At 37.3% G+C, this 24,031-nt stretch overlaps 2 protein-coding genes across 3 annotated transcripts in view; both read right to left on the bottom strand.

Moving 5' to 3' along the window:
* The window catches only part of LOC145480650 (dynein axonemal heavy chain 5-like), a 175,897-nt gene that overhangs the window by 124,561 nt on the left and 27,305 nt on the right, over positions 1-24,031 (bottom strand). The gene's annotated exons all lie outside the window — the stretch shown is intronic.
* LOC145480640 (G-protein coupled receptor 161-like) lies at positions 2,432-23,004 on the bottom strand. 2 transcript variants are annotated; one of them, XM_081458919.1, is made up of 2 exons: positions 22,818-23,004; positions 2,432-4,341 (listed from the first exon to the last, which is right to left on the bottom strand). In XM_081458919.1, exon 2 carries the CDS (start codon positions 4,233-4,235, stop codon positions 3,225-3,227), a length of 1,011 nt encoding a protein of 336 aa, XP_081315045.1. In that variant the 5' UTR covers positions 4,236-4,341; positions 22,818-23,004; the 3' UTR covers positions 2,432-3,224. The 2 variants fall into 2 exon arrangements, with proteins under 2 accessions (XP_081315045.1, XP_081315043.1); XM_081458917.1 differs by lacking the exon at positions 22,818-23,004 and adding an exon at positions 7,622-13,686 and having other exon boundaries at positions 2,432-4,344.

Genomic DNA, 24,031 nt, shown 5'->3' on the forward strand with positions numbered 1-24,031 from the left:
CGCCTTTGGATTCACTTCACTTGGGGATCGCTATCCTCGAACAGGAATTGAACCTATTAAACTGGTTCTCGAAGGAGGTCGTGGAGCGCTTTCCTTCGCCTCGTCGAGTGCCCTACCACCCGCCAATGCCTCCCGTAATTCCGTGAACATTCTGTAGCAATTCACTATTTTCCTAGCGCATTTTTTTGCCAACAGACCTTTTGCCTTCTTCACTATCTTGAATGACAACAATTCTCAACTCGAGCAATAATTTCACAAAAATGACAGGTTTTTCACACAAAACATTAGAAAACTCTTTGTTAGAAGTTTCAGAAAACAGCGGTACTGTGGCGACACATTTTCCATACTCTGTGTGAAAATTTTCGACGCAAATTGTGCAAATATTCTCGGAAACCATTACAAACATGGACGAAACTTGCTCAAATTCCCGCCGTTGTGATCTGTGACACATGCAGGTAAACATGACAGCCAGAAATGATTCTGATTGGTTAATACGTACACTGACGCTTGTCACGCTTTGTGTCAGGCTTTTCTTTGCCGGGTGGCGTGAGTAAGAAAGGCTAGTGATATTTAGGCTAACATGAGTGCAACTGTAGGCTAACCTGTAGTCACCGTAGTTACATTTCGTCATTTTGCCATTTCGTGTTTTAAACACTGATCCCCTTTCAGGACATTAGACAAGGCTACCAATTGGCTAATTGCATCAGTATTTGGGTACGGTAATATCATGCCGGTAACAGTCGCTTCCCATCCGTGAGCGAGGGACTGGGGACTTAAGCTTGGACGGGGCGCACTTTAAAATACGGCACGTCCGAGCTGCCGAGCAAACGATGATTGCTTTGGCTGCATGCATCTTTATTGATGAGTTTTGTTACTTCTTCTCCGCAACGTTAAAATACTAACATAGCGACGTGTCTTTCGTAGCGTTTGCCCGAAGAAAACTTGAAAATGCAAAATGAAGGCGACAGTCCCGGGGACCGGGGGAGGGGGACTACAATGAAAGAAAAGAGGCTGTAGTTCTAAAAAGAAAATCCACCATCTTCTTCGGAAGTTTTAACAGTAGCCCAGGACTTCTGAATAACATGTTGAAATTATTACTCGGAGTGCTGCCTTTACTGATCGCGAAAAATTTCAATTTCACACACAAAAGAGGGAACTGGGAATGAGCCTCCTGTGGAGTCCCCTCGTCGCGCTACGTCATAATGCTTATTGTGACGTCAAACTTGCGCGTCTTTCTTTTACGTGCAACGGTACAACGAACAAACTGTACGTGCGTTTTTCGTGAGAAGAAAAACAGTTTTTCGGTGATTTCGCTCATTGCGCTTTCATTCTTCTTGCTGTTATCGATATCAAACAAACTGCTCAAGCGACAAAAATTTCCTAAAGTTTACAAAATATTTTGAGTCCATTCGCTTTTGTCGCACTCAAACGTTAAGCTGCATAAGCTTGTAAGAAATATTATAGTTTCATTCTCGTTGTCAAGTATTTCACTTTTCATCACAAATCATGGGCTTTTTAAAATTAATTCGCTTAAAGGATAAGAATAGTAAACCTCAGCGTCTAATGAACAAGTATTTCTAAACTGATAGTAAACTTTTACAAACTCTCTTCAAATGAATTTTTAGGTTTTCGTAAGCCGAGGAAGTTTTCGGTTACCATGGCGATTTCAACGAATCAGAGCGCCTATTTTTGTTTTGAAGCGAACGCTAATTCATTGATCAGTTTTGGTCAAGATACTCGTCACAATTCATGTTACTTAGAATGGTAATTGAACTGAATGGAGTCTAATTTGGTCTGAAATCATACAGTGATTTCAAAATTGAACGATCGCCTAGCGCGAGTTCGACTTGAAATTACAAGTATGATTTCAGGCTGAAATTGCACGACACGAAGTTCAGTTACCATTCTAAATAACATCAATTGTGATGAGTATCTTGACCAAAGCCGGTTTGTTGAAAGCAGAACCAGAAACGCTTTTACATCTCATTTTGTGTGCAAAACAGAAAAAGATGCAATTTAGGGCACAAAATAGTGTGATTCGTGAATACTGGTTGCTCTGGTTTTCCTATAATTTCATTTCTAGCCTTGAAATCTCACTGTTTTTTAAGTGTTCCATTCTCATTGGCTGGGAAAAACGATGTGATTTAGAGCACAAAAATAATGCGACTCTAGAATAAATCGCACTGCTGAGAGCCAATCAGATTGCAAGGATCACCAGTGATTTCAAAATGGATGTAATAAAGAAGAAAATCGCGACAGGTGCCAGACGAAGTGCAGAATTAGACTAAGACAACGTATAAAGAACAGAAGACTAACAGAATTTTTTAAAGACCAACAAAACTAATGGTGTTTAATGTAAAATAACTTAAATGCATATAACTGTACAAGTAGTCTTGCTTTATTTTGTATTCAATGACATTTACTAGTAATTATTTTACGTTTGTGCTCGTGTAAGAGTGTACGTTTGGTCGTGTTTGCAATCTGTGAGATCGGAGCTCATTTCTGTCTCATACAAAACTGGATGTTCAGGGTATCTAGAAAATAGAGCGAAACGGGCTTAGAAAACGGTTACTGATAAAAACTCCTTCAGAGGCCACAAAGTCAAAGGAGTTAACTGAATGGCAAATAAAAGGATGAAGAGTGCAGGTTTCATGACGGGATTGTTTGGAATTGAGAAGAATGCCTTACCAGGGGGAGAAAACGAGGTGAAAAAAGTACTCACGGCCACTCTTTTCCATAGCGTTTCGTCGGTTTGGGTGAATTATTAGGACCAAGGAGTGAGAATTCTTAAATTAAGGACAATGCCCTCTTTTGTCAGTCTACTCATCTGCGTATCACGGGCTTTTCAGCTCCCGTAAAGAACCTTGTTTATGTTTGTTTTTCCGTGATTTCAAATAAATAAATAAATGAATAAATATAACATTATTCTTTTAAATGCGTTATTTTACCTTAAACGACATGCTTTCGGAAATGTAATGTAAACTCTGAAAATCTATGTGATTGAACAGAATAAACGATATCAAGAAAGCTCAAGAACTCGGGTTTCTCGCGGGATCATCTCGAGGTGCGCAGAACGTGTGCGCAGTGATAAAAGGAGCCAGGTTCCTTGACAGAGTACCACATTAAGAGTTGTTGTTGAACTTTGTTATTAAACAGTTTTAGTTTAATTTTTGCAGCTATTTAAGATAGAGGGAAATTTCGGTTCCTTTCCAAGAAGACTATGGTTACGTTGTCACTGCAGCATGAAGTTTGTTCGCTCTAATGCGTGAGAAGAACGTCCGAGTACTTGCCCACATAGTTTTAAATTCTCGTTTTATAATTCTATTTAAATATCCGTATAAATATGGATTTATAACTCCGGTGGCGTAGTAAAGCCCTGACACTATGGACTGAAGTAATTCAGATGCGTTTTGTCCTGAATGAAAAGACCAGAGATTCACCACCATGTATGGCGTCCAGGAAATAAACAGTGCTCCGACAATGGCAGCCATTGTCAAAGCAGTCTTGATGTCCGCGCGTAGAGCAGAATGGGGTTTGCGCATGCAATATTGTCCCGATATGACCGCCGCTGACACTTGCCCTGTCAGCTCGGGCTCAAGTACTGCAGTCATTTCTCTTTGGCGCAGCGCTTTGACTTCGCGCGCAATTTGTCTGGAATGACGCAAGGCAACACGCAGTATGCTGATGTAAATAAAAATGATCGAAACCAGCGGAAGGAAGAACATCGTGGCTAGTTTAAAGTACGTAAAACTGACGGAAATGTGATAGTCGGACTCGCACAACCAGAGGCCAGGGATGTTCTGGTAACGACTCCAACCTATGAGCGGGTAACAAGCTGAAAACAAGGCGTAGAACCAGATAGCAAGGATACTTAAGACAGTCTTATTTTGAGTCACCCAGCCTTTGTATTTGAGCGGCATAAGAATGGCTAGATATCTGTCTATGCTGACTGACAACAGCGTCAATACTGATACGGTGCTTGTGGCGTGTTGAAAGAACCCAATAATGTTGCATCCAGTCCCACCCACAACACGGAAATCATGAATTATCGATACAATGCTGAAAGGCAACAGAAAAATTGCGACCGCAATGTCATTTATGGCCAAATTGACCAAGAAAAGGCACGAAGGGCAGTGAAGTCGCCTCACGCGATAAATAATATAACAGATCGTGGTATTGCCAACTACTGTAAACACAATCATAAACACAATAACAACAACCAGCGCGGTAACCATGGTGACAGTGCTCCTTATGACAATGTCAGGTTGTATATTCCTTCATCAGTAATCCATTAGCGAAAATTTCAGCAAAGCTTTATTTTCTGTTGAGCTTGTTGGAGACCTGCTGAAATACAAAGAAGTGTCAACTAAACCAACGCAATAATTATCATCATACAGATAGTGAAATAGAATGATGAGCCATGTTTACTTTGCTTGTGATAGAGTTTGGAAATTTTTAAGTTTTTATTAAGTCAAGCCGTAGGCGAGGCTGTACGTAAATTAATAGGAAATTAAGGTAATTAGTTAAGTCCTTAACTAAGAGGTTTCTGTATTACGGGAGTGTCTGTTAGGAGGGCTTTGACTGTATAATTAAAAATGTACGAGTGGAATCGAATAAAGAGCTACTATAGTACTGTAAGTGGCAAATGGATTGTATGCACTTTCTCTAGCGACTCTGATAAATTGCTTTTTGGATCTGGGACACAAACTGTGAGGAAATCGATAAATGTGGAGAACTGGCTTTAGTGTCCTTATATTATTTCGCAGAGTAATTTATCTAAGGAGTTTTTACCACTCTTGAGGTAAATTACTTTTTGAAATAGTTTACGCTAAAACTTCGCCAGAGAACACTAAAATTTCGCCAGGTTTACCAAAATTTTAAAAAAATTGTAAACTAAATATACCCAGCAAAGGAGATATGTGTAGGTCTGACCATAGCGAGAAATCAGCCTGTTCAGTCGTTAGTTAAACTGTTTCTAACTCCGCGAGAAAATTTTAACAAAATTTCTCCAATTCCAAGAGACAATTTGATTATTAGAAAGGAGAGTTATGTAGATAAATTAAAGTAAATACACACTCCGTAAGTTGTGTTGCAGAATCAGTGGTGAATTTTGCTGACACATCTATTATAAAATAGCATTAAGCACCTAGAGAACGCCGCGAAAAAAAAAGCTACAAATTCGAGTTACCTGCAAACGCACTCTTGCCCAAATGTCGTCTTTTGCAGTCGAATGTATCGTAAAACTACCGCCAGAAATTGTTTCAAGATTTAATACCGTTTTCATTGCGCGAAAATCGTGCTGCGAGAGATCATAAGCCCTACTGAAAATTCCTTCTTGGAGCTAAACGATTTGTAAAGCACTCGGTGGAACATTAGAATGCGGACGTGGGAATCAAGCAGCCATAAACAGCTTTCAATAGCTTTTATCCCGCATCTACTTCCCAATAAATAAGGTTAATCTTGTTTCATTTGCGCAACCTCGTTTCCAGGGTACCTCATCTTCCCAGGTTGTCATTTGCGTCACTTCCACAATAAATTGGACTTTTAAGGTTTGATGTTATCTGCGAATCAAGGAAAGTAGTAATACGGTATAAACGAGAATATGGCTGCATAATCTTGCTAAATAAGCCTTTTTCCCAATAGGACCATTACAAAACTGACCACCAAAGAAAATCACATTGTATTTATTCGATTCTAGCTTTCGATAACTTCCAGCTGTTCTTTACGATTGCTCAATTCAAGAGCGCGATTGTTGCAGTTTTAATATCTTAATCAGTCCGATGGATCTTTGTAAAACCACGCTCATCCGGTCATGTGCAAATGAGAGCTTGTCACATACGGTGTAAAGTTTCTAGAAGGAAAACTTTTATTAGTTTAATTAGCCGACATACGTCAGACGGGTTCTAAATTTTTGCCCCTCGCTGGAACTTTTGGTTTTGTATAGGTCACGGCCGTAGCCCGGCTAAAATTCTCACGAGGTAGTATATATAAAACAAGCCCGCTTCTTTTATTTTGAATTTTTTTTAATGGGCAGCCTCTTACGGGAACTTGAAATAAGTAACTAAATAAATTCAAAATTATTACTAGCTGCGGTCCTGGGTGAAAGGACATTTACACTTGTTAACTTCCCTTTTATGCCTTTAACTGACTGTAAGTTATCTTGCTGGCACAATGCTTGTGAAAAAAACCTCCGAAACATTTTCAGCTAAGATTTTTTTCATAAGCACGATTTCTTGTGAATGTAATGGAGTTGGTAGCTTGGAAGAAATTCGGTGAAACTCTACAAGCACAATTTTGAACTTCAATTCGCTTAGCCATAATTCGCAAGTTACCGGGAGACAGTGTGCTTAATTATTTAATTTATAATACCCAGGAGAAATTTACTTTAACTGGGATCCTTTTTTATGTAGCTGTAAACATTTGAGTAAAGATGTGTGTTGTTTCCGCTGAAGTGAGACCAGACTACTTAACAAAGACGGCGTGTAGGCTACTAGTGTGATGATAGATCAAAGTTCATATATTAAAACAAATACTCTTATTTGCTTTTCATTGCCCATGTTATAAAAGTGACTTTCAGTTTACTTTCATTATATAAAAATGTCAACGTCACTTGAGCGGCGATTCAAAGTGTCTTTACACAATATTCGGCTGAAATCGATTCCGATTCTGTAAGTGTACTTCAAGGGCACGGGTTTCCGTTTGTGCAAGCCCGTAACATGTTCGACAGATTGCTCTGAAGACCTATGGCACACACTTTTGTGGAAAAGAAGGAATGAAAAGCGAACGCTCGAGAGACATTAAAAAGTAAATATTAAATATTCACAAACTTCAAGTTGTTCTGGGTGGTAGCTAATTAATGAAGCCTCTTAGTAAACAAAGCTAGGCGAAAAATGAAACAAATGATAGAGGATTGTTTTTCAACCTCAAATCCGCGGGCAGAACTTCGTTTCTTAAAACGCGTTTTGATTTCTCGAACTTTACTAACACCTCAAATATGAAGAGTAAATATAATAAAATACAGTTTACCATATCTTAAGAAACAGCAGGTGGCTTAAAATACGGACATTTGTGATACTGCCTTCCCGCTTTCAAGCATGAAAATATTGCTCGAGGTGTTCTAGATGTTTCGTTTTCATCTGTATACATAGTTTTCCTGAACATCGCTTTCCATGCACTCGCAAACGGTTGGCATTAACACGGATAGGAATTGCACACAAAACACAGTTGAGTAAGAATTAGAGCTTTACAAAGTTGACAGAATTCGCATGTACGTGCTGAATGAATTGATAAAAATTGATTGCTCTCGCACTCGTACAACATACGCCGTAGGAGTTCTACAATTGAAATTGCTTTGTCCCTCGAAGGCGCCTTACCTTATGTGCATGGGAAACATCATTTAATGCGAAGTGAAAATAACGCGCAGCAAAACGCATATAGAGCATGTAGACATAACTTCAATTGGTCACATGCCTTTCCTATAAACGTTTTTTCTTTTGCTTAAAATGGATAATACAGTCCAAGGAATATAACATGGATTTTTCAAAGGTAAATAGCTTACTTGACTTAACTTAACATAATCCCGCAAAAAACATTAACAAAGGAAAGATTCTATAATTCTCACCTATAATTTAGTCTTTTTCCGTACTAGAACTCAGTTTAAAAATCCAACTTCCTTCCCCCGTCAAGAAACCTGATAAATTTTCCAGGATTCATAGCTTGAAACAGTCACTATTTATTCGGCGAGGCTGGCAAAACGTTTCATTTCACCTGGTGCGTCAATTAGCGACTCTCACCCAAGCTTGCTTTATAACACAGCGAATCAGTGCGTCAATAGGACCACATCGCGTAAGCTGATCTTTCTTTTGTCGTATATTTCCGGTAAGATACGGTGCCACGGATTATAAGCTATATTAGTCACCTGCGATTGGTTCTTTTGAAGGGAAATACCAGTTTGAGTGCGTTGTGGCAATGGAATAAAATCACCTTTTTGACGCACTGTTTCGATGAAACAAACATAGGTCCGCAAAGCATACACATAAGAGCCCGTTGTTCTGTACAAAATCATCTAGCGATGACAACAACTCACGTTAGATGAGTGCTAAAAATAGTTCATTCAGTGCATAAATAAACTTCAGGTTTTAGGATATGTGTTTATCCGTTTAATACTGAATTTATCAGACTTCTGCATAGGCTTATTAACCAAGAGATTCTCTCTTTCAAGGGATAATAATTATGTTCTCCATGAATTAAACAGGAATTTGAATTTCAGGGAGTAAATCCTTAGTGTATTAACTTCTTCCGTTACGATAATCACGGGCCACTGAGAACAAAGGAAAAGAGCTAGCTTAGTAGTTAAATCTGCAAGACTTTGTCATTTCGCCTCGAAATATTACATAATTATTCTTATTAATCAGAAAACATTTGTTCCAATGTTTGAGCTTAAGCTTTTCCCTTTTGTATAGAGATAGGGAGATGAGCTCAATCACGTCTACAGCAAATGTCGTTCTGACGATTCAGTTAGTTCCGCTTGCGTAATGAACTACTGGACGAGGTCTTTTCGTGGCCGTTGCTGTATCGCGCGTCTCGAAACCCCTTGCAACGAAACCGCCAGCTACGCACAGGTGACTCGCTTCTTAATACACTGACTGAAAATGTGTCATTTGTTCCACACACTCGGTAAGTAATACCCGTTACAGTAGATAACTTTTTCACACTTAAGAGACTCGCCAAAAGTTTTCAGGTTTGGAATTTCAAGCGAGCCGACGATCAGTTTGTTCTCTTTAAGAAAGAGTAACAAATGCCACCCACTGAATAATCAAACTTGATTTTGCTGCTGCCATGTTTTACTTTGCTGTTTGATTTTGTCGCTATACAAGTTTGAATGAGGTGTATGTATTTTGTAATGTACTGTAGCTTAGCTAAATTAATTTCTTATGCTGCCATTTACTTGACCATGGCGGTGTCCAACCATAAAGCTCTTGCCACTTTGGCCACCGCTCACATATAAATTTTTTTCCTTACAGCTTTATATTTCTTAACTTTTTTACTATTTCTTTTACATTACTATACATTGAATCTGTATAATGAAAATAAGAAAATTGAATCGAATTGAATTGACCAGTCCATTGAACGGTTATGGAGACAGTACTAGTACATTTAGGTTTATTTCATGCCATACTGTTAACATCGCACAAACTGGGTCTAAGTTTGAAGTTTCTGGATATACTCTGACTGATCTACAGTAAAATCATTCTTTCCTATGGTTATATTTATTTAAGTGAGACAATTTGTTTTCTTTGGTGTAAGTTGACCAAATCCCAGTATGTGACCATTCCATTTAAGGTTACTGAGCAGTTATTTCTTCATGTGTTTAAGTGTTTATCATGCTGAGTAGAACATGAACTCGACTTGAGTCAACAGTTACCAAATCAACCTATATTAGCTGCAGTAGCTACGTACTCGCGGCCGAGATAAAAACGACTGCCTTGATTTTAAGTTAACAATACGTTTGGACGGATTTGAGTGATTCCTTAACTAAAGCAGAGTTTTCGCCAAGGTTGTGAAGTATAGAGTCTTGGGATAAAATCGGGCAGCCATTTTCGTTTCTTGTATATAGCGAGCGCCAAAAGTGCAAGCGTTTTCGGGTCTGGGATTTTAATTAGGGATTTTAAGAAAACCACGACGGCAACGGCAACGGGAACGTCGCTAAACAAAAGATTTAATTAGGAGAACAATGGCTTTGTATGCGCGTTATAATTCTTGGCACATTTCTTTACCGTCCTCGGCAAAACAACAACGTGAAATGACCAAATTCTGCGTTGTCTGGAGAACGTGAACCACGACGGCTAATTTTTTTAAATTTTTATTTCGAGTTTATCGCTGTGTCCCAGATTCAGTTTCGTGAAAGTTTTGTCAGTGATAAACAAAGTAAATGACTTTAGGGTATCGCGAGATTCGTCGGTAAAATATAAAGTCATTTTTTAATCGACGCTGTCCTCGCCGTCGCCGTCGTGGTTACTTAAACTCCCTATTAAATAACTCTCTAAAACCCCGTTTCCGTCGTTCGTGACGGTGAAAACGTTCTTGTGTTGTCAAGCTACAAATTCAAAAACATGTCCTGATATGTCCTGGTACTGATATTCACCTTTAACAACACCTTCGCCCAAATTTACATTTTGTTGTAAGACCAATATCGTATTTTTGTTAGGATATATGACTCTGCAAAGAAAATGTTAGTCTTTCATTGAGAGCGACGATAACAGATTAAGAATAAATGTCACTTCTTCCCGAATGAATTTCTTTCTTGACCTTTACTTACTTCTGTGATTCAAAGAGTTTTTCAGATTTTGTTTTCTGAGTGCACGAGTTTTGTTTTTTCTTTCCCTCACCGCATGCAAGAGCTATTCGTGGTTTATATATTAATTATTAATTGCTATTTTTCAAGTTTTATTTCTCCCTACCAGCAGAGGACACGCAGAGGTTATTAAAAATGATGGTGTATTAGCTTTATGTAAATGATAAAGTGAGATAGTGTTTTAAGTTTCGAGAAAATGTCCCCTCTTGACATTCTGTTTCTTAGTCTTTTGTTAGATGAGTTGAAATCATCAACCCCTACCCGGAGATAAATTAAATACAAGTTTTTTATCTGTTCATTATGTCTGCCCACTATTGCTTGTAAAATGTTTTCTCTGAATTTATCATCTTTCTATTTTAGCTTTATTTTCATATATTCATTACATCAATTTACTTTATCGTTTTCAAGTTCTTTAGGTTAGTTGCTATTCGAAGAAAACTGAGACCTGACCGTTTTATCTCTCTATCATATCATGAACCGAAAGGAAAACAAAAGAAATGACGTAAAGATTTTATTGAATTTCATCGACCTCAAACGGAAAACGCTGAGGTAATTTTAGCCGTAGGTATAGAAAGTATTTTTTCCATCGAAGAGAATTATGAAAACAGTTATTAAAAACCATTAAAGTTGTATAAAATGAAGCTTTAGACTAAGTTTTGTCAAAACATAGATGTCCCATGCAGCGACATCGATAATTTAAAGTTAGAGCTAAGCTCTAGACAAAATCATTCGCGTCCAGAACGCCAGTCGCGAACACAGTCACCGACATGCTTGCAGAAATAAAAAATAATTGGAGGTTACAGTTGTAATATTTTTATGAAATTAATATTTTCACCAGAAGGCGCTATGCACAGTATGAATACCTCAGAAATTCAACGTTTTCAGGAAATTATTTGACATGAGTTTTCATAGAAACGTCACTACTTCGCGCGTCTTGTTTGTATCCTTTGAAAATGGCGCAGAAAAAAAAAAACGCAAAACGTTTATGTCTTGTATTGCAACATGAGCGCCGGCGAGATGCAGGTTCTTAACTGAAACTAATCCTGTCGAAATATTATATCTTATCTTTAATATAGGAGCCGAGGAACTTTGCAATAAATTCTGACATTTTGCTGGTGAAATACTTTTTGGAATACATCCTTTTTCAATGGTAACTTTTCAATTAATCATGACGTTTGCAGATATTTTCCTTAATTTGCAAAGATTATTGAAGGAGGTTGTGTAGTTTTGAAAGGAACACCAATGGAAATCATTCAGTGTAATTTCCTTATAAACAAATGACTTGTCACTTTTTCATTATTTGCCCTGAGTTTGTCACGGAAAATTTATTCGGAGTCAGCAGTGATCAAACGCGGCAAATAGGCTTTCCTTGAGCAGCTGTAAAACCAAGATGTCTCCGCCTGATGGCTTTGTTCATATTTTCCTCCATGTATTTGTGAATTAGGAATTTTCTCTTTATCCCAGTTGTTTGAGAAAGTCTGAAATCCTGCCTCCGACCTCAAATATTTTGACATAAATACGATCTTTTCCGCTTCCTCTAGTAAATATATATAGCTTGATTCTGAATTTTGTTTGCAAATTTGTCCTGTTACATAACAGTTTTACCAACAACATTTTCTTGCTTCAGTAACCGAGCTAAACATAAGTTCCAAGAAAATATTCACAACCCACACTAATGCCTATGTATTATTAGTAGCTTGTAAAAATAGCAATGTTTTATTATGGTCACATCGGACTGATTTACACGCTAACTATCTGTGAAGATTTCATAAACATGATAAACATTTTCAAGCTTAGCTTAACGTTAACGTGGCGAATACAAAGAAAGATATAAAGAATGCGACTATATATGTAGTAAACCATATTTTTGATATAGGAAGTACCACGAATTCTGCGACAGAAATATTGATGGGCCGTGACAAAGACATCTTAACACACACCAACTTGTTAAAAAAATAACATACCTTTCAAATTTAAGTTCAAGTTATCTCAACAGTAAATCGTGATCTCGACTTTTTTTCGTCAGTAACGTTTAACAGCGCCAATGTCTCTTGCGGAGCAATGGAGATTTCTCTGTTTCATACGGGGATCTGACAACTCATTTTGTGTGATATTTGCCTGTATCTTCACCGTTTGACGTCAACCCGTCAAATAACAGTTGTTTTTACAAGAGCCTTGTCATGATTAATAATAGAACGTATTTCAATATAAAGGTGTCATAACTTTCTTTAGAGTGCTGCCAAGTAAACAAACCACAAAAGCAATTTTTAACCCTTTAAACTTTATTTGAAATTTGGATTATTTTACGATAAGACTCACTTCAGGGCATTCTCGTTTTAAGGAAAACTTCGAAACCCAAGTGCAGACATGAAAACTAGGTAATCAAAAATATCTGTTTCACGTTTGTCTGGAGGTTTCCCAAAGTGCTAAAAATAACTGATTTAAATGGAAGGAAGTCTTATGGAGAAAATCGAAGAAGACTAACAAGATCTATGATCTCTTGACACAGAGGAAATAACAGAGAACTGATTACAAAAGGAAGTGCATGTTAAAATACCCAAGTAAGGAACAACAGTTACTTGTACAAACAAATGAGATCTTGAACCTCTAGTTCCACATTCGTGTAAAGCACTCCTTACAATTGCCTTTCCGTTCACCAATACATTTTTACATGAGCGAGTTATATTCAGAGATGCATAAGTTCCTCAACCGGTTCTGGTTTGCGTCTTCAAACTCGCTCTCAGGCCCCTTGTTAAGTGATCTTGGATCAAAAATCAAATCAAATCAAAATTTCCCTTAAAAAGCCGAAACCTTTACATGCGCCCACAAATGATCGTTTTACATTTGATGATCGAGAACTGAAATATAGTGAAAATAGCTGGGCTTGGAGAGAAAATATCCAAAACATAATCAGTGTGTGATTAAGCTGATAAGTTGTCATACTACCATATGGATCTCTGACGCAAACTAAGCACAACGAGTTGGCGTGTTTCACGTTGGCTGGTTGACGCGAGCCAATTCGGAAACCCGCACCCCTCACCGACGTCAGGTTCTCATTTACTGGGAACACAATTCAACGCTAACTAAACCTTTTCACAACTTTCCACCCACATCAAAAAATTAAAGGTGGCACATATCCTAAAAAAAACTTAATGAACGAGTTAAATCGAGTAAGCAGTAATTCATTTGGTTCACGTTCACGGTGCTGTCCTGAAAAGAAAAAAACGAAAGTGAAAAAGAAAAATTCCGATTTGTTTTACTGTGGGACGAAATTTACACTTCAATATCGTTCATTCTCTTAAGCTTTCCAGAAAGACGAAAGAAAATTTCAATAACAGAGGTTTGCTTATAGTACTTCAAGACGTCTTTAAATGACAAAAGAAGTGGGCGTTTATTTTTATGATTCGACCTAAAAGAGAACTGTTCTTTGAGGGAGGTGATTATTCAGCGAGAAAAATGATTTGCCATTCAATCCCTAATATTGAATTATTCTTAGAAAATGCCCTTTAAAAGGTGCCATCTTTCTATTTAATAACCATACCGCGAGTCCAAGTAGTTTATGCGGGAACAACCAATCTATCGCTCTAACAAAACGACAACGAATAGACTCTGTAAGGTCTGTGGTTCAGTGTACTTTATAATTTTACGAACTTATTTATAAACAAGAAAAATTTCAGACCAGAAAAGAGAATTTATACTTTGACAATCACGATAAACTGAAACGTTTCTTTCTTTTTTTGTCAGCAGTTTTTCTAAAGGGGATTAGCAACTGCATTTATTTTTTCCGTGTTTCTGCCTGGTTATAGAAACACTCGTGAAAGATCGAGAGAACTCCCCTGTGGCTTGTCATCCCACAACATTTTTTGTTCTCTTAAATTTCCACTTGTGTTCCTACAGTAGGACAGAAACAGGGAAAATGTTTTCTATTGTAATCCTCAATAAGTAAAATTGAGGCCCGTCATGGTTAACATTAGATCTATTGCAACAAAAATGCGTGGCGTTAAAGGAAGAGATAGGTAAATGTACTTTGGAGAGCTGGTATTCTATTTATAAATGTACAGAGATCACTACATGCATAGTATTTTAGTTGTGGTTGATCGCTCCATGTCATTTGTAATCAAGAGAGGATGAGGAGTAACAGAATTAATCTTGCATATTACTGGCTAGCCCCGTGAGCGGGCAAGATGAATCAAATCCTGTGTTGTGATTGGCTACCCGAGCGGGCAAGATGGAGCTATCTTGCCTGCTCGGGACTACGCGCCGTGTCCCGCAAGAAAAATTTCCCCGAAAGCCATATAATAAATCCTTTATTGACCAAGCTTGTTCGGTCAAGATGGCTGGATATTGGCCTCGTTCTTTTTTTGCGAGTTTATGGACCTCGACTCCGTCTCGGTCCATAAACACGCAAAAAAAGAACTTGGCCAATATCCAGCCATCTTGACCTCACACTTGGTCAATAACCCATACATATTGGCCATTTTCCCAAGGTAATCTCTCTCAAGTTATTTTTAGACTTGGTTTCCAGCTTCCCGCGGATAATCTTACCACGAGTAGCAAAAAATATCTTAAGTCGTTTACATTCACCATTATCAATGATAGAAGTAAATGAGGATATATTCGAGCAATAAGAAGTATTTTGGATTTCAAAACTGATGTAAATTATTAATACAGGATCTAGAAGTGGAGTCTGAAACAATAGTTTCCTTACATAAAATTTATCATCATGAATATTTTATGGCAGTTAGCGCAAAAATCTTTTAATAAACTAAATGTTTTTCGTTTAGTACAGCTCGATAGTGAGTCACATGCCTCAATAGATAACGCGTGTGGAAAGCTACCTGATTTGACAAAATGGTTCAAGAAACTCGCATTTTATACAGGTGGGTCTGTTGCTTCAACAAGCTCAAATGTTTCCATTCTTTCTAACACCTTGCCCTTTTGAAATGTCGTGCAGCTAAACTAAGCGTGCAAACGAATCGGAATTTGATGGCGCGTTAGACAAAATTTTCAAACTCTAATACAAAAATTATTTTCAGTTTTTTCATACAACGCAGAGAAACGGCAGAGCGAGAGATCTGGAAACGAGATTAGACGTGACGTACAAAGTCCGTGCGCAGCAAGAATGCGCAAAAACAATAAGCGCGAGAATTACATATATTGACAGTATGATACCCGTTTTATTATGCAGCTAGGCCATTAATAGTTATTTGAAAGATTAAAAAAGCCGACAATAGCAAACAAGACGGTTTGAAATTATGAGATCTGGTCAGATGTTCGGAACAAGAGCACCCTTATGAAAATTATGTACCTTCTGCATGTAGAATACTGCAATTTATGGCTGAGATGGACATTTCGATTTAAAAGAAATATTAAGTCCCACTGTTTTGCAATTTTTCAGCTCATAACTGAAGACCTTTAGGTTTGTATTTAAATTTGCCGATCTAGAGTTTTGAAAAGCAATCTTTTTTCTGCTGTGCTTTTGCAGTTGGCAGGAAAGAGTTTCACCATATCAGAGAACCAATTAACGTTGGATATGTAAGTAGAATTGTAAAATACAAGAACGAAAACAAGGAGACAACAACTCATTTCGTAGATTGTCGCCCCTTACTAATGTGTTTAGCTTTGCAACGGTACCATCAGTGAACACAGCAAGCAACGAACTCACCTTCAGCTCTTGTGAGAAGCTTCTTCTAAGATATAAGTATCTTTGTTTGTTTCGTAAGCGGTCGCGTGCTTCGCGCGCTATGACGCCGCTGAACAGCAGATCGCGTGGAGGTATTCCGTGATGTATCACTGCGTGAAGTGTATGTTTTAAAACTCTATTTTGGCCTTTCTGCTCTCGTCTAAACATCAAGGGATTACAGTCATTTAAACAACTTGGAGAATTGATCATCGTTATTAAAAATAGGCTCGGATGACGTTTTGCAAGCTAGTCTGTAAATAGTGTCATGATCATGCGGTAAAAATAAATTAATTCGCGGCACCTGAGGTGTGGCGATTCATAAAGATAATAATTGTATAAGTTTCTGGCGTTAATCTCGCCCGGCGGTGTATCGTTTTATGTTTACCGACGGTGCTGCTGGTTGCCGGAGTCACGAAATGTTCTTGAAGAAATTCATATACGCTTGGCAAAAGTCACTTTTTTAAAAATTAATACTTAGGCGCTACGAATTGAAACAAAGCTAATAAAAGACGACGAATGTGTTGAAAAAGCGAAAACACCAGCAATGTTAACAAACTGAATACCCTGAGGCAGCGGACATTATACTTGTTATAATAATTCTAATAATCTATTGTAACTGCAAATTTACATTTTCAAAACTGAGCTAAAACGATTGGTAAAGAAAAACATTTGACCACATGTCAAGTTTTTAATGCCATATGCGCCATTTATAAATGTTTTGTGTATAAGAAATACAAAATTGTATTTTCGCCTGAATAATACATAAATCATTTTTTGAAGTTAAGGAAAGGTTGTTTTGTCTTACAAAAATTAACAACGTTGTTTCCGCAAGCCCCTTGTATTTGATATATTGAGAACTATCTGATCCCAGACGAAGACAAAACAGAAATCAAATGAATCAACTTACATCAAAAGTGTAACAGTTCTCTTCCAGCGCTAGCCTAGCCACCTGCAGTCAAATAAAATTTGCTCTCAAAAGGCCCCTCTCCTCTCCCTACCTTTAAAATGACAAAAACATTTTATGATCGAATTTCTAAATTCTAATATAAAAAGTGACACGATCGTTTTTGAAAATATTTGTTATCTTTTCATGAGTTTAATAATGCCCATTTGAGGCTCGATATTGCTCGTTTGTGCGTCAGCTGATTTTTGTCTTGTTTTCTAGATTTTTGCTCAATTCAGAGCCGTAGTTAACAAATTTAAATTACGCCTTCCGGTGCGGAGATATTTCAGCTTCCCTTACCGGAAAATTAACGTTAATCTATATGAGGGTTGTAAACAGTATTTTTGCTATTCGTGAATGGCCCAAGTTTTTTCCCGATGAAATAAGAATTGGGAAAAATTTTAAATCGATCTCTGGCTGAAACGATTAAGAAATTACAAGCTTTGGACTGCCTGAACTACAGTCTTCGACGGGTAAAATGTGAATGACAAGAAACGAAGAAAAAGAAAAAAAGAAAAATTCAATACTTTCACGAAATAAGAAATGCTCAGTTTTTCGCGTGAATCATGATGAGTTCTTAAGTAGTCGTGAACCGCGATTTCCCAAAATATTTTTTTTTTGTGAAATGAGAAAGAAGCGTTTATAATTCGTTGTTTAGCGTTATTTTGATTATATCTTCTGTTGTTTTGAACAGCCATAACAACTGCAGGCCAATCTTTGATCTCTTTTCATACTCTTGCGGAACGCGATGTTTTTTTCCCTGGTGCAGAAAAAAAAGAAACGTAGTCAAAGCGGATATCAAACTAGGCTGTGCTTTGGACATGAAGTTTCAAAATCTCGTTAATATGTAATTTGGTCTGGAAAATGTCCTTCTTATCGTGATTCGTGAAATGCCTATTTTTCGTGAATTGTCAGGGAAAGGACCGTTTTATTTTTCATGTAATGTGAGTTAGATCGTCAGCTTTTCCACTTGCTGAGCTCAATGTCGCCTTTGTGGGTATATAAGCAATAATTGTCTCCACTTAGTGCGAAAACATGCTCGGATATTTGTCCGCGGACATTACCTGTTCTGAGAAGCGAGAGCTTTATTATCCCTCGAGCTTTATTTTGCTACAAATTTTTTTTCGCAACACCCCTCATATCCAGTCACGTGACCATTGCTTAGACCAATCGCGAGCGTGCAAAAATATTTGATGGATTATAAATACTGACATAAATAATTGTTTCTTTTTGGCACTTTAAATGAATGCTTACCGTACCCGAGGGTTTTTGGTTATTTTAGAATGTTTTCTTCAGACTGTCAACTTCAAATTGAAATGGAAGTCTTACCAGTTGAATGAAAACCAAATCTCATTTATTTCGGAAAAAAAAAAATATATATGTTGCAAATACGCAAAGTAGTTAATAAATTTTCCCGTCATTGCAATAGCTCCCACGTTCCATATATCAGAATTTTTTAATGACACCAAGGTTCTCTGCAAAACGTCTCTATTTGACAATGCTTTGCTTTGAGGCAAGTCTGTTTTAGGAATTTTTAGACAAATGAATCTTAGAAAATTTGCAATTTTGGACAGAATGCCTCGGAGTCATGTCATGCCAGTTTTGATGTACAGCTGTTTCGACGAGGTTTGTCCTACAAACAGGGTAAAAGGGTACGCGACAATGCCGGTTGTTGTTATCGCTGCTTGATTGAGGTTCACGGTGTTTCAGCAAAAAGGAAGAAGAAATCATGAATACAAGTATTTGTGCTGTCTTCCTTCTATCACGCTGAACTGAGGCACCTTGAGATTCAATCAAGCAACCGTGAACCATCGATACCCATAATACCTTTCGACACTGCGTACTCTTCGACGCTTTTGAAAGGACAACCGCTGTATTGAACTTAGCTTATTCAGCAGTAGTTGTATCAGGTGGATCGGGTTTCAAGTTTCGCGAGCAAGATATAAACAATAAGAGAGCCTAACAGCGGATTGCTGTAGAAGTAAGTCATCGTTATCGAATATTTCGAGTCGAATCAGGGGCTTCTCTCGAAAAGAGGAAGAGTTAAGTCCAGCGACATCAATATAGAATAGATTCTATTGACACTGAATCAGATAAGCGACATAGAGTAGAAGGATAGGGATTAAAATAAAATAATAACATCTAAACATCTAAGAATAAGTGTAGAAATGTGACACTCATAAATTCTTGAAACAAAAGAGACATGTTTTAATCCTGAAAGAAACCATATTGCTAATTTATTTTCCGGCCACAGGCAGCCACGTCAATAGTGTAGCTTTCTTTTAATATTGAATCACGTAAGTGCCTTAAAAGGATCGAAAATATAATAAAATGAAATAAAATAAAATTATCTAATCTAAACACGCAGGAATAGGTGCAACGTTCAGTATTATACTCGTACGTTGTTAAAACGAAATAAAAGAAACAAAAGTAAAACATTTTTATCTTGAAGGATACCATATTGCTGATTTTCTACAGGTTTATAGCGAGTTAGAATTTAACGCCTACGAACTCCGTTGTTTTTGGCGCTTCTGTTGTACTTATCTATCTATTTGGACCTATTTGGTATGTTCAGAAAAGGATTCCATGACCTATGACAATGGGTAAATATGATCTTGTTTGATCTGTATGTTGAACAGACTACTGTTTTCGTGAAACTATACGTTCGAACAGCGGGGGACATGAATCTGATTATAAAACGAACCAAAAAAAATTAACATTTCCCACACTTTAATTTTCTATATTATAAACTTAACTTAAATAGGACAAAAATAAATTTTTTTTTGCAAAAGATGCTTCGATTTAGCTGAAACAAATCAATGTGTTATAGTTTAAGCTCGTCTTTGGAAAAGCTGTGAAAAATGATACTTATGTACTCTCTTGAAAAAGTGAATACAAAAAGAGGAATATGAATTAACGATCAAGAGATAGAAGATCGTGGCATTGCAATATGTCCCTAACGAAATACATGTTATGACATATGCGAACTGTTTTGGATTGTTTTCATGTTTTTTAAGGTTGTTATCATTAAGCTAAAAGGAATTGTTTTTCATGTATTTATCCCGAAATCCAATAAAATCTTAGGAAAGATTTCTGACGCTTTGTTGCTTGTTTTTCATATCCTTCCGTTGAATTTAAGCTTTGCACCTTAGACTTAACTGGAAACGGTGAATGTTTTACCCAAAAACATTTCCCGAAATTCACAACGGGACATGGAAACATCGTTGGGGAATTTTACGAGTTCCTGGAGTTTTTTTCTTGTGCCATCGTTATATTTTGCCAGCTTTCCACATGTCAACAAGGATTAATGTTTACTGCTGGCAAATATCTCAAAGTAAACGACTTCTCTCACGTATATAATTTTGAATTTCATTTTCGATCTCGAGAGGCTGAATTGAGAAGTGTTTTTGTCACCTAAGCTTACGACCAATTCGTAAATCTTATAAAACAATATTCAGATTCGTTTCCACTTGTTGACGAATGCTTCAATTTTTCTTCTCCATGTAACAAAAGGTTTTGAGTGCGAAGCGCCAAAAAACACATAACAGAAAACTGAACCTGTACGTACCATTCTAATGCATCCTGAAGATTTTCTCTGTTCAGCACAGCATCATAAAACTTCTTGCGTTTGTAGCGGAAAAAATGGATAGCAAACTTGAATGCCTTAGTCGCGAGAGTTTTTAGGAACTTAAACGCTTATAACTTATTTATGTTTGTCGGCCTCGGAGTGATTTTATGCCAAAACATCCCGTTTGATGTTAGCTTGTTGTTGACCAGCCTTCCAAACTGAATTACGTTTACAATAAATGGATATATTTAGCTACTACTCACTAACGTAGGATTTTTTCTTTTATCAAAGTATCACTTTACATAACAAAACCAGGATATCAGTTTGGCCGATACCTCCCGCTAGTAAACATGTAAACATTTAAAACAAACTAGACCAAAGCGGACGAGCTAGACAATGTAGAATGAGATGTTTATTCAGTTGTATGTATGACAAAAGATGAATTAAAGATGGCATTGGGTGTATAGGTAGAATTCAAAAACTTGGCAGATTTTTTCCTGGCTTGGGTTCATTTTTTCTTTTTTTGTAATCTCGTTTATTCTGAAAAGAATATTTTGGGAAATGAGCGGACTTGAAAAAGACGCCCACAAGACAGTACACATACAAATGAACAGAGACACATGCATATGATTATCACTACTTTTTCATCGCATTTGCAGGGTGAAAAAAAAAAAAAAAAAATACTGATGATAAAATAACGAGCGCACAACATTTCAAATTCCTCATCACCCTCCAAAGCATTCATACATAGCACGCGAACATCTGCACGAAATCTTAATATCACAGTTATCTAAGTCTGATACGGCGTGAAAAGAACGCCTGGTTTATCAGCGAAATAAGCGGTTTATATTTTACAACACACTACTGGTTTCAGATGATCTGGTATGTAGAGCTGTCATATTCTTCACCCGAATTCTTGTGTTAAATAGTTGTATTCGTTTAAATTTTACTTATCCACAAAGCATCTTTGCATCAACAATTCCATTTCGCAAAAACCAACCTCTTGAAATTGTGTACATACGAATTTCACCTGCAAAAAATCCATCTTTTTGATCTTGAGCAGATTATTTTATTGTGGAATTAATGTAACGATATAGGTTTCGTTTCGGCAGGCGCTGCATGGTTGGAATAATTACGAAAGGAATCACAGCGACGGTCAATCGCAAATTTCGCGAAAGTCCCAATCGATCGCTGCATAGCGAAAGGAAATAATGTAAAAGTTATGACGGAGGTAAAGCAATTTCATTTCACTGACAGCGCCTCTTAAGCAGTTTAAGTTTGAGTTGATTACTTTCTTCGTTTAGGTGAAGAGTCAACGCAATGTGTGCTTCAGTGGAATGAAAGTAGCCGATAGTTTTCCAAAGTGATACATGGCCGGTGGAAGGGTCGCAAACGGTAAAATTTAAAGGTCGTAAAAGACATGGCGAAAATTTTTTTCAAATTACTGCTATTGTAAAGCCCGATTAAATGACTATGTCGGTACGAAAACGCATTTCACTTCAAGACTGATAGAAAAGCCAAAGGAACAAGCACTGTTGTTTTTTCTCGCGACAAACATTCGTGACAGACTCGGAAAGCCTCGGATTCCCTCGGATTCGTATTGTCTGCCGTGACTCGCGGGAAGGATTCGGATTTTCATTGTCTATCGTTATAATTTAGCGCGAGCCCTTCCGAATGAGTTTTTTTAACGTCTCTCATTGATTTTAAGTCAAGGAGAAGATTAAATAATAACAAAAACAATAACAAAAGATTTCTATAACGCCAGTATTCTAATGCTCAAAGGCGCTTTACAATGATTATCAGCGAAAATCTAAAAAAATAATCTAAAAATTAAAATCATTAGTCTAACATTAAACCGACTTTGAGCTGATGGAACAAATTTTCTCTTGTGAAAATGGATTCAACTCTAGTCTTGGCGTGTATAAAGCATGAATTCGTTCCAAAAAAAATAAATAAATAAAAAATAACTTAGTTGGCAACTTCCCGCGGGAGCTTTTCAGGGCCAATGTAAACAAACCCCGAAACGTATATAGTAAAACGTGAAAAACCCTCAACGGCACGAGAGAGGACAGTTAATTCTTTTGAAAGTCTCAATGAGGAAATAACAAAAAACTAGTCTACTCAGGGTAATACACACCTCCGAGTGAAGGACTTGAACAGAATGTGGAAACACCTGATTTTAAGCCCCACAAATTCCTACCTCTCCATTTACACGCATACGACCGTTACATCTCGCGCCTCACTTAGTTAAAAGTAAAACACATTTTACCTGTAAATTTGCTGCTGTACCTTCTTGTAAAATAGCGTCAGAAAACACCGTATAAACCGTGAAGATCTCTCTTGCAATAGTCCCTATGGCCGTGCCAGATGCAAAACAGGTTTTGTTTTCCACCGAGTTATTTAATAGTTGTTCTGTTTCATCTAACGTAATTAGCGTCTTGGACTCTGCTCTTCAAATTTGTCATATTTGTAATTGTGCCATTCATTAGCCATCGACCTGTTTGGAGTCACGAATCTTCATTTTACTCCAATCAGTGGAAAATTCACACCGAATACATCACTGCGATTGCCGCGAGGCCAGTTATAAGACAGATTTTGAAACGCCTCAACTCTGTCAATTTTTTTGGGTTGTATCGACCAAAGTGATAACTCCTTAATATTTTACGACGACAGTTCGTGTTGTAAGCATAATGCAAGCAGTTTGAATCTGTCAAATATGTAGATACGTAAATATTGTCTTGCTGTAAAAAAATAGTAATTGCATCCAATTTTGATCTGCCAAAACGTATCTTTCTTCCGGTAAAAGAGAAACATTACATGGATTTAAGATACGCGGTGACTCATATCAAGGTTGAAGATGACATACAGATTGGAAAAAAAATGATCTGTTTGAAGTCCAAAGCTATTCGTTTCAGTATTTTGAAAAAAAGTGAAAAAAAAGGTAAAACTGAAAACTTCGTTTACACGATTGGTAAGCGCTGTTTGTCATTCGATATTGTCACCATTAGTGACGTCACAACAGGACAGCTTCAAAACGTTTGAACTCCTGTACAAATATGGTTTATCGTTATTTTTAGCACGTATTTTTTCAATTATATGATGATATTAAATGACTGCTCAAAGGGAGCAACTCTAAGCTCTCTATCGGCAAGTCCAGTACTTTAGGTTGCAATGTAACTACGCCTTGTGTTCAAGCTACGTTCAGGTTACTGTATGACGCTATTCTTTCAGTTTTTCACTAAGTTCCACGTCTCATTGTCAGCTCTCCACTGTTTCTTTCACGGGCTGGTTGATCACGGGGTGGGGAGGGTGCAATTTTTTATCTCGTTTCGAACGGTTTTACGACGAAGTAAGGATGTCGTTTTGAATTACGTATCGTTTGGTGCAGAACTGCTATGCAGTATTCTTAAGGCGACTGAAAATAATTTAAACGGTAATAAGCCTAACCAGTTTTTCAACCGCAAAAACCCTTACCATGGTGAG

The sequence above is a fragment of the Orbicella franksi genome, chromosome 3 (genome assembly GCF_964199315.1).
Source record: "Orbicella franksi chromosome 3, jaOrbFran1.1, whole genome shotgun sequence".
Taxonomy (NCBI): domain Eukaryota; kingdom Metazoa; phylum Cnidaria; class Anthozoa; order Scleractinia; family Merulinidae; genus Orbicella; species Orbicella franksi.

What these genes read in the sequence shown, in the direction of transcription:
- LOC145480640 (XM_081458919.1), bottom strand. Translation starts at nt 4,235, where the DNA reads ATGGTTACCGCGCTGGTTGTTGTTATTGTGTTTATGATTGTGTTTACA.